The following is a 12,879-nucleotide window of genomic DNA, read 5'->3' on the forward strand; positions in this document are numbered from 1 at the left end:
GATTACAAACACGATGAAGGCATAAATGTTATCCTGAGCCGCCAAGCACCATGAATTCCATGGACCAAGAGCCCCCTCTCTCTTACCCCCACTCGCGTATTCCATGACTAGGTAGAGTGTCTTCTCTGTTTCAATAACTTCAAACAGTTTCACTGAAAAAAGGAGAAACATAACTGTTGTGGAATACTTGTTTACACTGTCAAGATGTGTCTTTGCCAAGGTGCCTTCTGATTGGTTTAATAAAGAGTTAAATGCCAATAGTTAGGCAGAAAGAGGTTAGGTGGGTCTTGCGGGGAACAGAGAGGACTCTGGGAAGAAGACACAGAGAGGAAACAGGAGGTACAAGATAGAAGAAAGGTAATGCCACATGATAGAATTAATATAAACAGGTTAATTTAAGTTATAAGAGTTAGTTAGGAACAAGCCTAAGCTATAGGTCAAACCTTCATAATTAATAAGAAGTCTTCATGTCATTACTTGGGATCTGGCTGATGGGGCAGAAAAAGACTTACTACATACAACTCTATAGCTGACAGCATAAAATGGTTGTTATTTCTGCACACCTTAGGCAACTCTAAGAAGAATATCAGAATAGTCGCTAAATGGAATAATTCTAACTTTAAAACAAAAAAAGCCACTCAAGAGTTATTATTTCTATGCAAGGAAACTATTTACACCCCACTACAAAGTGGTCTAGAGCAAACTTATGAGTTAAAACCGTTTTTGATAAGAAAAAGCCATAACCTTTTCTAGTTAGAATAAGATAATAAATAGAGAAATCTTATGGGGTGGTGGTGGTGCACGCTTTTAATCCCAGTACTTGGAGGCAGAGGCAGGTGAAGTTCTGTGAATTTCAGGCCAGCCAAGATTACAAAGACCTTGTTTCAAAAACCTAAACAACAATAGAGAAAGAGGGAGGGAGGGAGGGAGGGAGGGCAGAAGAGGGAGAGGGAGAGAGATATCTTAAAATCAGAAGTTTTCACAAGAGCTTAGAAAGAGAGGGTGCAGCATTAGGTTATCATGAAGTGTTAATGTTTGGTATAAAACAAATCTACATTTATGGACAATAAAACAGCTGTGATAAAAGCAGAACTAGACTCACAGTGGAGATTATTCACCACAAACGATCACACTGATAGTTACATACAGAGAAAATCTTTAAAGATGCATGATACAATATTTTTAAAAAAGTAGATTAAAAGTAATTTTTTTACTACTTAGAGTCAACTAATTTTATATAACATATATCTGATTAATAAGTTTATTTGTAAGGGAGGCAAAATCAAAACTTACTGAAACAATTTAATAAAATTGAAATTAATGCCTTATTTTCTTCAAAATACAAAATACTACACTAAACTCAAATATTTATTAGTAAAATATATGTAACTCTATTAATAGCTGATGACATGCAATCTCTGACTTAACAAGGAGATAGGAATCTATGTGCATTAACCGCAATTGTACCGCAGTGCGGTGCAAGCAGGAGATGCGACAGCCACAGAGGACAGCTGCCCAGCACCACAGGACTGTGTTACTGCACCACCACGTGTCACCGTCCCTGAGTTTTCACTCTTCTTCTTTCTTATGGAGATCAACAGTAAAATCGTACACAGACGCCCGTCCGTGAAGGGAAACGTTTTGTCATGCACTAACCGGATGTACAGGTTTCATACCTATGTTAGGATGGTTCAGGATCTTCATTATTCGTACTTCCCGAAACAACTGTTAAGAAAAGACAAGACATACTGCTGTTTAAAGAACAGAAAACCTCAAGCAGAAGTCACCTGGAATTCCATTTTAAAATAATCCCCTGCTTACAAGACTGCCGGCTCCGGCAGAGAACCTAAGCGCAGACCTTCTTCTCAGTTCCACTTCCGTATAATGAGCCATGAGACAGCCCTCTGTACTCATTTCTGGCTTCTCACAGAACTCTGAGGAGACGAACTGGAGTGGTCTGTCTCTGGTATATGAGGTTATACAAAATGAAACATTTTCTTCAACAACTCTGAATGTCCAGAAGCAGAGGAAAAGACTATGGGAGTGACACTAGAGATGCTCCGTGAGGGCTAGTCACCAGAAACAAGCTGCCCTGGGTGGGGGTCTGATTCCTTCAGCTGACCCAACACTTTGTGAAAGATTCAGAAGCACTTTCAAGTAGACTTGTAGAGTAGTATTAAGTGATAATAAAACAGCCAGGCACGGTGCACATGCCCATAATCCAAGAACTTAAAGGTTCAGGCAAGAAAACAATGAGTTCAAGATACGCCTGGCTATATAGTGAGTCTGTTTTGAGATATGGGAAAGGATGAAGATGAAGATAAGAGGAGGACTTTTTAAAGATTCATTTATTTTTAAGTTCAAGGCTAGCCTGGTCTACAGAGCAAGTTCCAAGACAGCCAGAGCTATAGAGAAACCTTGTCTTGAAAAAAAAGATTTATTTCTTTGTATTTTATACGTTTTGCTGCATGCATGCATGCGCACCACATTGTGCAGTGCCCACGAAGGCCAGAAGAGGGCATCGGATCCTCTGGAGCTAGAGTTATAGATGGTTGTAAACCCTGTGTGGGTGCTGGGAACCCAAATTCTCTGGAAGAGCAGCCAGTGCTCTTAACCACTGAGCCATCTCTCTAGCCCCCAAAGGAGGACGATTAAATATGTTAAATATAACAAAATAATATGAATGTTAAAATTTTCTTGCCCCTTAACTTTAAAAATCTATGTGGACCAATTTTCAAGAGTTTGATTTGTCAAGCAGTGACGTGGCTACAGAGTGCTTGCTGTCAATCTTGACGAAGAGGTTAATATGCAGTACCCACATGGCAGAAGGGAGAACACACTCCTACAGACTGTCCTTTGACTTCCCCATACACACCATGGCACACATGCATACACATACGAATTAATAAAATGCTTTTAAAAATCATGAAATATGGGGGCTGGAGAGATGGCTCAGTGGTTAAGAGCATTGCCTGCTCTTCCAAAGGTCCTGAGTTCAATTCCCAGCAACCACATGGTGGCTCACAACCATCTGTAATGGGGTCTGGTGCCCTCTTCTGGCCTGCAGACATACACACAGACAGAACATTGTATACATAATAAATAAATAAATATTTTAAAAAAATCATGAAATATAAAAAAGAGCACGACTCGGTATCTTCTTCTTTATATTGGCTGCATAAATGTCAGAGCCAAAAACAAAATCAAGAATTTGTTCAAGAGCTGGGCGGTGGTGGCGCACGCCTTTAATCCCAGCACTCGGGAGGGCAGAGGCAGGCGGATTTCTGGGAGTTAGAGGCCAGCCTGGTCTACAAGAGCTAGTTCCGGGACAGGCACCAAAGCTACAGAGAAACCCTGTCTCGAAAAACCAAAAAAAAAAAAAAAAAAAAAAAAAATTGTTCAAGAAAATAGGAGAACCAAGACTTGGCAACATTAGAAAAAAAAACCTGTGAAGACATGTTTTGTCAGAATAAAACCTAAAATCAGTGTAACCACAAGCAATGTTTCCTTTTTTTTTTTAAAGATTTATTTATTATGTATACAACATTCCTTCCATGTATGCTTGCATGCCAGAAGAGGGCACCAGATCTCATTATAGATGGTTGTGAGCCACCATGTGGTTGCTGGGAATTGAACTTAGGACCTTTGGAAGAGCAGTCAGTGCTCTTAACCTCTGAGCCATCTCTCCAGCCCCAAGCAATGTTTCTTAATGATCTATTAACAGTCTAAGAGAGCATGAAAAGATACTCGGCATAATTAGTCACGAGGGAATCAAATTACAGTGAGGACGCCTGATGCTCATTAGGATGACCCATGTCGTACAGATCAGGACAAGACAGAGCAAACCTGAAGACAGCATTAGATGGAGAGAGCTTAGGTCTCTGTGCCCCTGCTAATGGCCAGATGAGAAGATACCATGGAAAATGATACAGTCCCGTGGGAAACAGTATTCCAAAGTTAAAAAGAATCACCAAATAATCTATAGACTGCACATGTGAGAGGGCTGAAAGTGAGGGTTCAGAAGAGTGGATAACAAAATGTGGTACCAGGCGGAAAGTCCACCACACAACATGGATGAGCCATGAGCGGATGACAGCAAACAGAACAAACTAGTTACAACATCACAACCACTGCAGGACTACGACTCACAACAGATAGACAGCTCAGTTCATGAGCATATACTGAGCAGTGCTGCCCCAAGTGCCAACAGAATGGCTGTGGGTAGGCTGCGCATGGGCACAGAGCTTCAATTAAGGGATTTGTAAATTGCTCTGGAGGTGGACAACAATGAAATGACAGTTGTTGACACCCAACAGCAAAATGGTAAATGTTAGCTTTTTTCTTTTTTTTTTTTTTTTTTGAGACAGGGTCTCACTGTCCTGGACCAGCTTGGCCTTGAACTCACAGAGATCCTCTCAAATGCTGGGATTAAAGGCGCGTGCCACCACACCTGGCTGTAAATGTTAAGTTTGTGGCCACATCACATATTAACAAAATGAAATACAATAAAAATACATTCTAGGGCTGGAGAAATGGCTCATAGATTAAGTGCACTGACTTCTGTTGTTCCAGAGGACCCAGGGTTCATGTCCCACCACCCACATGGCAGCTCACAACTATTTGTAACTTAAGATCTGACACCTCACACAGACATACATGCAGGTAAAATACCAATGCAAATGAAATAAAAGTGAATAAATTATTTAAAAAATAGATTCTAACTGAAAACCTACTAATGTTTAGATGTTACAAAAAAAGCTTTCCCTAGATATCTTGAATAATTTCTACACAAGGTCAAAGAAGTATGTAAGCCTTGGTGTTGTACACGCGTGCGCGCGCACACACACACACACACTTTCATTCAGCACATCTTAAGAAGTCTGTAATATAAACTTTACATTTAACAATTAAAAATTACAAGTAAGTAAATAGGCTAAAAGGCAAGTTCTGTATGTTCAAGACTGCCTTGCCCGACTGAAGTATGTTTTTGAAGTCAGACCTCTCTGTGACCTTCAACACACTTAAGATCCCACAGCTCCTGTCTCTCTGGCTGCTCAGTTTTCTGCCAAGCCCTCTTCCTGGGTCTTGAGCTCTCAGCCCCTCCTCCTGGCACTCGATGTGCTCTTCCTTGAGCGCTTTATTATGCTTCAAGTATCACCAGTCTGCTGCTGACTCTTAACTGATTCAGAACAATGGTTTTTATCCCAAGTGCAGGGCTAAGTAATTTCATTTGGTTGTTGCACAGGAATCTAAGCCCAACACAAAGCAGTACACATCACAGACATCTCCCAACGCCTTCAGCATGTGTGAGCAAGGAAGGCCACCTCTCAAGACAGCCTCATCTCAGTACACTCCTGCTTCCAGCTGGACTTCCCTCGGTGTCCAGCATTCCTCCGCTTCCTGGAACTGCCAGGTCCCATCGCGATCAACACAACAAGCTTTCTGAATGGAATCCACTTTCTCTCACCTTTTTGTTACTGAAGGGCACACAGTAAACTTATTAAAGTAAAATTTTAAGTTTCATTTTTTTTCAAGTCAGCACTCACTGTCTTCAGAGTACCCGCTAGTGTGACAGTTCATGCCAAACATGATCATGGGACCAGGATCTCTTTACCGCCCTACATGCTACTGTCTGAAAAGTCTTAGGTCTTGTCCATCATCACAGAAGTGGATGTCGAGAGGCAGGCACTGCAGGAGAGGGCCTTGGAATCTGTCCAACACAATTACATTTTACATAAACCAATGAGTCATGTATTTGTAATAAAATAACGTGGGCAATTTGAAAATACCAGATGTAAGTTGCTAATGAAACTGCAAGGTGTGGGTTAAGTAGGTGCAGATGATTAAAATCAGGTATAGGATTTTAATGGCAGATTGTTTCCTGATTGTTATTACAATCTCCTTTCATAAAATAGAACTCAACAAGAAATAGTAACAAATTTATTCTGACTTTATGAATGTGATTCATGTAGATAAAGTATAGTTCTAACCAGAAAAGTTAAACTACAGAAAAAAAATGTTCTTCCTACATTGGACAAAGAATACAATTTATGCCTTAAATTCTGTGTTTTCTTTCTTTCTTTCTTTCTTTCTTTCTTTCTTTCTTTCTTTCCCTTTTTTGAGACAAGCACTGTATAAGTCCTGGCTGTTCTGGAACTCATTCAGTAGATCAGGCTGACCTTGAACTCAGAGATCCACCTCCCTCTGCCTCCTGAGTGCTGGGATTAAAGGCATGTGGCGCCACTGCTCATCATAAATTCTGTATTATTTCAAAGTTGTTCCTCTCTTTAACCTACGCTTCCAGCAAGCACTGTCTTCCTATACCAAGGGTAGTTGCTACCCTGCCCTAACTGGCACAGGCCCTGCCTGGGTTCTGAAGGACCGATCCATGAGCCATGGCATAAGCAGGATCCCTGGGCTCTTTGATTTTATCTCCTCTTCATTCTTGATATATTATGCCAAGTTACAAAAGAGGGCAACACTGCCACACAGGGAACATTAATTATTCTTAATAAAATCACTGCCAAGTCATTTTTTTCTTAGAAGTAAACTGGCTAAGATGTTAAGTCAAAGTGATGGAAGCAGATTAATGTCTACATATATTTTCTTTAAAAATGATTTATTTGATTTGATTCGATGTGTCTGAATATGTTTCTACGTGCAGCATGTGTGGGCAGGTCCCCAGGGGAGCCAGAAGAAGGTGTCTGGCTCTTTGAAGCTAGAGTTACAGGTGGTTGTGGCACCCACTAAAGGTGGTGCTGGGAACCAAACGCTCTTGCTCTGTAAGGTCAGCAGGTGCTGTCCTCTCAGCCACCTTCCAGCCCTGATGTCTCCATCTCTGAGAACAACTTATCTAAGGGAACAGATGAGCTGTGTGCCCTTCAAGACAGTCCCCAATGAGTTTTTATTTAGCTGTTTTTGTTTTTTAAAAAGCTGAGCTTTGCAAAGGACATGGTCAACAAGGCAAAACGGCAGCCTACAGAATGGGAAAAAATCTTCACCAACCCCACATCAGACAGAGGTCTGATCTCCAAAATATACAAAGAACTCAAGACATTGGTCATCTTGACCAATAATCCAATAATAAATGGAATACAGACCTAAACAGAAAACTCTCAACAGAGGAATCTAAAATGGCTGAAGACACTTAAGGAAATGTTCAACATCCTTAGTCATTAGAGAAATGCAAATCTAAACAACTCTGAGATTCCATCTTCACCTGGAAGAATGGCCAAGATCAAAAACACAGATGACAACTTATGCTGGAGAGGTTGTGGGGTAAAGGGAACACTCCTGCATTGCTGGTGGGAGTGTAAGCTGGTACAGCCCCTTTGGATATCAGTATGGCGATTTCTCAGAAAATTAGGAAACAACCTTCCTCAAGACTTAGTGATGGGGGAGAGTCTTCTGTTTTGTGTTAATTTTATTGGTTAAATAAAGAGACTGCCTTGGCCCTTTAATAGGACATAAAATTAGGTAGGCGGAGTAAACAGAACGGAATGCTGGGAGAAAGGAGCAGATTAAAGAGTCACCATGATTCTCCCACTCCAGGCAGACGCAGGTTAAGATCATTCCTGGTAAGCCAGCTTGTGGGCTACACAGATTATTAGAAATGGGTTAGGTCAATATGTAAGAGCTAGCCAATAAGAGGCTGGAACTAATGGGCCAGGCAGTGTTTAAAAGAATACAGTTTCCATGTAATTATTTTGGGTATACAGCTAGCTGGCAGCCGGGAGCTGGGGCTGCAGGGAAGTGGCCCGCTCGCTAGCCAGGTGGCGGGAAGCAGCCCGCTGCTCATACTACAACAACTTAGCAATACCACTTTTGGGTATATATCCAAAGGATGCTCAATCGTGCCACTAGGACATATGCTCAACTATGTTCGTAGAAGCATTGTTTGTCACAGCCAAACAACCTAAATGCCCCAACTGAAGAATGGATAAGGAAAACATGGTACATTTACAAAATGAGTACTACACAGCAGAAAAAAATAACAACATATTGAAATATGCAGGCAAATGGATGGAGCTAGAAAACATCATTTTGAGTGAGGTAACCAAGACCCAGAAAGTCAAGTATCATATGTACTCACTCATAAGTGTTTTTTTAATGTAAAGCAAAGAAAGCCAGGCTATAAATCACAATCCCAGAGAACCTAGACAACAATGAGGATTCTAAGAGAGACATACATGGATCTAATCTACATGGGAATTAGTAAAAGATAAGCTTTCCTGAGTAAATTGGGAGCATGGGGACCTTGGGAGAGGGCTGAAGGGGAGGGGAGAGGCAGCGAGGGGAGCAGAGAAGAATGTGAAGCTCAATAAAATCAATAAAAAATATAAATAAATAAAAGCGGAGCTTTGGCACAATTTGGGTTCATGAGATTTTAGTCTCTGGTTGGAACTTGGAATGTAGCTGTTCTATCAAAAACAGATTAATCTGGGATAGTAATCTTGTAAAACCTAAGACATTTAACAAAAATAGTACTTTAAAGGAACACTCCCACTCCACCTGGAGATGATGCACAGAAGATATTTACAGGCAGAGCTAATGTTCTGATCAGAAAGTAATTTTAAAAAATTAAAACAATAATACACAGCTATTAGAGCTCCTCCATCTCCAAGATGCCTTATATATTGTTTCAATCTTTCATTTGGACAAAGAATGAGAACAGTTTTAACAACTAAGAACATGGAAGTGTGTACAGGCTGGAAGCATGTTGGCTAATGTCTTAGTCACTGTCCTATTGCTGTGAAGAGAAGCCATGACCAAAGTAACCCTTATAAAAGAAAGCATCCAATTGGTAGGGAGACCTGCTACAGTTCAGAGACTTAGTTCACTATCATCATAGTGGGCAGCAGGGCAGCACACAGGCAGACATGGTGCTGGAGAAGTAGCTAAGCGTTCTACATTCTGGTCTCAGGCCACAGATTGGGCATGGTATGGGCTCAAAGCCTATCCCCAGCATTTCCTCCAACAGAGTCACACCTCCTAGTCCTTCTAATTCTTTAAAAGGGTTCCCTGGTGACTAAGCATTCAAATATATGAAACTATGGAGACCATTCTTATTCAAACCACCAAAATTAAAATGATGGCAATCATACAAGGAAGCAATTGCTGCTAAGAGTCATGTGATGTTTTGTATTATGTGTTAATTATGAAAAATGAACTGGCAGAATCCTGTACCAGCAACCATTCCTCCACCCAAAGAAACACATGCCAGATGCATATGGTCCATTATCTGATATGAGCTAGAGCGTGTTCCTGGCTCCTAGCATGACTGTTCTTGGAGAAGGGACTCTTAAGAAGAGAGTTCAAATTATAAGAAGCCATAAGGGCCAATATGATCAATATCCTTACAGATGGAAGACTTACCAAGGACGGGCTGGGGTGTAGAACTTGCTATGCATGGATACTGAGAAGACAGCTATCTGCATGACAAGGAAAAAGCCTCAGAAGAAACCATCCCTGCAAATACCTTCTTCTTAGACTTTTAGCCTTCAGAACAGTGATAAAACATTCTATTGTTTAAGCCACCTATTCCACGGCATGGTGTTATGATGGTATCCCTAAGAGACCAGTAGTCTACCCTGAATCTAGATAATTCTGGCCAAATGAACACATGATAGCAGGAAGATCTAAAACTGTTCTCAGTACTACTTAAACCTCTTTGTTTCCTAGGTGGGCTCAGGAGAGAGAGAATAGAGAATGAGGGAGGTAGACATTAATAGCAGAATCTTCTGCAGAAACCCTCTGAGTCAGAGGGAGCAGGAAGGAGAGCCAGTGAGCTGGGCATCTTTTAACAAAGGGCGTCTCACCAGCAAGACATCAATCTTATCAGTGCTTGCCTTCCATAGGAAGGTGGCAAGAGGAGCAGAGCCTTTAGATTGCAGGTAGACGTCACCCCGATGGACAGTTTTCACTAACACCATCCCTTCTCCACGCATCATTTGTCTGAAGACAAGTAAAAAAAGCAGCGCGTTCACAAGGATTCCAGGTCTACACCATGCGAGTTTCTGATTTCTACTTCTCTCTTTCTCGTTTTCAAGCCCTGACGCTGTGCTGCTTGCAGCACCCATGAATTAGCCAGAGCGCTTGGAGTATGCTAGGTCCTTCAGGTCTGCTGTGAACTGGATGATAAAGTCAATATTTGGTACAATGGTGTTAAGAGAACTAAAGGAAGCCTTGGCTATCTATAAAGGAGGCTCTTTACTTTGTAGATGCAGACAGCTACTCTAATTGTTCAGGGCCCTTATTGCTTCCTTCTAGGCTCCTGGCTTCGCTCCAGGTAGCTGAAGTCACCAAACGACCTTCAGTTTTGTGAAAGGAAAACTACTCTGCTCAGTCCTTCCTGGTTAGGCCTGAGGTCAGGACTAGGCCTCAGGAGAATTTTCTTTTATGTGTGGTGGGAAAAAGTTTGCTGTATTTAAACTAGTGGACCGGACATGGCCTCGTCATCTGGCATTCTAATTCTATGAAAAGCCTTGTGTCTGGCTCCTATCAGACCCTCTGCCGTGCTGCCTGTGGCCTCCTCATGTCAGAGGACCTCTCCACGGCTTGCTTGTCCCAGGTAACTCGCTTTGCCAGGCTGACTTCAGTTACAGTGAACAGGGCCTGGGGAGGAGAGGCTGTGTACATCTGCTCTTTCAGCACAGCCTTCTTAGTTTTTCAAGTACTTCATTCTGACGTGGGTTTAAGAGGACAGGGAACCTTCTCTGCGCCTGTGTCTGCATCGTTGGCAGCATTTTTGGCCAATTAGTGAACTCAAGTGTGGGTCTCCCTGCAGGAGACATTTGGTTCCTAGACTCACTGGAAGCCTAACTCACTGAGAGATTATAATTGCTGTGCATATGTTAACAGAGCCCTGCTGATTGAATGCTCAGCTTTATCATTTATGGAATCATTATGATCTCCTTTTTTAGCCTTCAGACATCTTACTGGGACATCAATTTAGTCAGATATTTTATAAAACTACTAGTAGCAGTATAAAATTTAAGTTAATTTCTGTTAGCTTGTTTTCTGCTTTGCTTTGGTTGTTTAGGGAAGGGTCTCATGTAGTCCACAGTAGCCTACATCTCTCTCTATAGCTCAGGCCAGCCTAGTACTTGTAGGCAGAGCCTATCCAGCAGCTCAGAGAAGCCAGTTTGCAAAGGAGACGGACTGCTTACAGTGTGAGAAGAAACAGAGCCTGGATTATGGGCAGGGAAGAGGTCCTGGAGGAAAGTATGACCTATCCAGCAGAGTCTACTTGGGGGCACAAGGCAGGAAAGACCCAAGATGCAGGCCCATGGGATGGAAAAAGTGGACCTAGCTGGAGGCATGGGGAAGGCAAGTCCTTCAAGATCTTAGCAGGCCTCTAGGTGGGAAGGAAGCAGCAGACCTGATTAGTCACACGTGGGAGGGTGGAAGACTCTCCCAATAACTAAATGGGCTCTAGCCTTTGAAACAGCCAAGCTAAAGTTTACAGATGATGCCAGTATTCCTGGCCTCTTCTGCTTCCCTAAGAGAATTCTTCCACAGCAGAAGCGGACACATAGTCCACAGTTACTCAAGGCCCAGAAATCAGAAGTTTTAGGGTTCACAAAATGCTGGCATACAAAGAAACTACTGCTCCAAACCAAGTAACTCCTTAGTTCTGAATGCCTGATCCTAGTACAAAGGGGATTCAAAACTGCCATGGGAACAGGAAAGATCTGTCTGAGAAAGGAGAAACATCTAAGGAGGAAGTGAGGGAGGGAGTTAGTGTCAGGCAGAAAAAGGGATGAAAATCTGCAACGGCCAGGTAGCTAGAATAAAGAGCGTGAAGAGGACCTGGTGGGAACTGAAGCTGGAGGAATGGTGCATGAGGAGGGGAGGAGCTGTGTGAGCCGATGGTCCTTGAGGTAGACAGGAAAGTAGGGCCCTCAGTCATGTGTTAATGAGTCTAAGTTTTAGGCTACCAGAAATGGAACTCCTAAAAGTGTAAGCATAGACCAGCATGTTAAATACATGTCTGCAGAAAGACATGCAGGACAGAACAGAACACATTCAGGTCATGTAGAGGAAGGGCAGCCACTATCAGGTGAGCATGAAGACAAAGGAGAAGCCAGGGTGCTTTTGAGGTTGTAGCTTACATGATTTTGGGGACAAGTTGCTGTTCACAAGAGGTCATAGGACGATGAGGTGAGTGGGGCATTGGGTAGGTATGGCAAGGTCATGAGTTCAACTCTGTGGCTGGGTGTCTCGGAGGGAAAGTTAGAAGGATATCTAAGAGTAGTCTGGGGTGAAGAGATAAACTCCCAGTTCACCAATAGATTTATTGGTAAAGATTTATACTCGGCTACCTTTGGTCAGCCTAAGAAGAGAGTACAGAGGGAGAAGTCCTACAGTGAAGCCTTGCAGAGCTTCCCATGTAACAGCCAGGACAATGACCTCACTAAAAGGAAACAGGAAGGGAGAAGCTGAAAGGACAGAAGAAAACATACGGAGAAACACAATCTTTGAATAAATATTTCTTGAATCAAGAATTAATTAGTGACCATGTGTATCTGGCTCAGTGACATTTAGTTTGAACTGTGAGACAGTTTCACTTCTAATTACTGCCTTTCTTTTTCACTGTATTCTACTTCTTATTTCTACTAAATAGAAATTCCTAATTACAGATCACCAGGGGAGAGAATAAGCATCAGGTGATATTCCAGACAACCCTGGAGAAATGCAGGGCCAAAGCTAGTCTTCTGGAGCAATTTCTCCCTGAAGACTGTGGACGACCTCTAGACAAATTCTAGCTGTCTGAGCTTATCACACTCAGACATTCAGACATGCAATGACTGGAGTCCTTTATTTTAAAAATTTCTTTTATTCTGCCAGGTGGTTGTGGTGGTGTACACACCTTTAATT

General features: G+C 42.1%; 1 protein-coding gene across 2 annotated transcripts in view; it reads right to left on the reverse strand.

Annotated features, from left to right (window-relative positions):
- The window catches only part of Mark1 (microtubule affinity regulating kinase 1), a 109,362-nt gene that overhangs the window by 44,224 nt on the left and 52,259 nt on the right, over positions 1-12,879 (reverse strand). For both annotated transcript variants that reach the window (XM_041635301.1, XM_041635300.1), the window contains exons 4-5: positions 1,677-1,725; positions 87-152 (exon numbers count right to left, since the gene is read on the reverse strand). In XM_041635301.1, coding sequence (XP_041491235.1) covers positions 87-152; positions 1,677-1,725 — 115 coding nt within the window. The remainder of the gene's footprint in view (positions 1-86; positions 153-1,676; positions 1,726-12,879) is intronic.

This window comes from Microtus oregoni, unplaced genomic scaffold (genome assembly GCF_018167655.1).
Source record: "Microtus oregoni isolate MIOR12 unplaced genomic scaffold, Mior012 000047F_ref0000412, whole genome shotgun sequence".
Lineage (NCBI taxonomy): Eukaryota > Metazoa > Chordata > Mammalia > Rodentia > Cricetidae > Microtus > Microtus oregoni.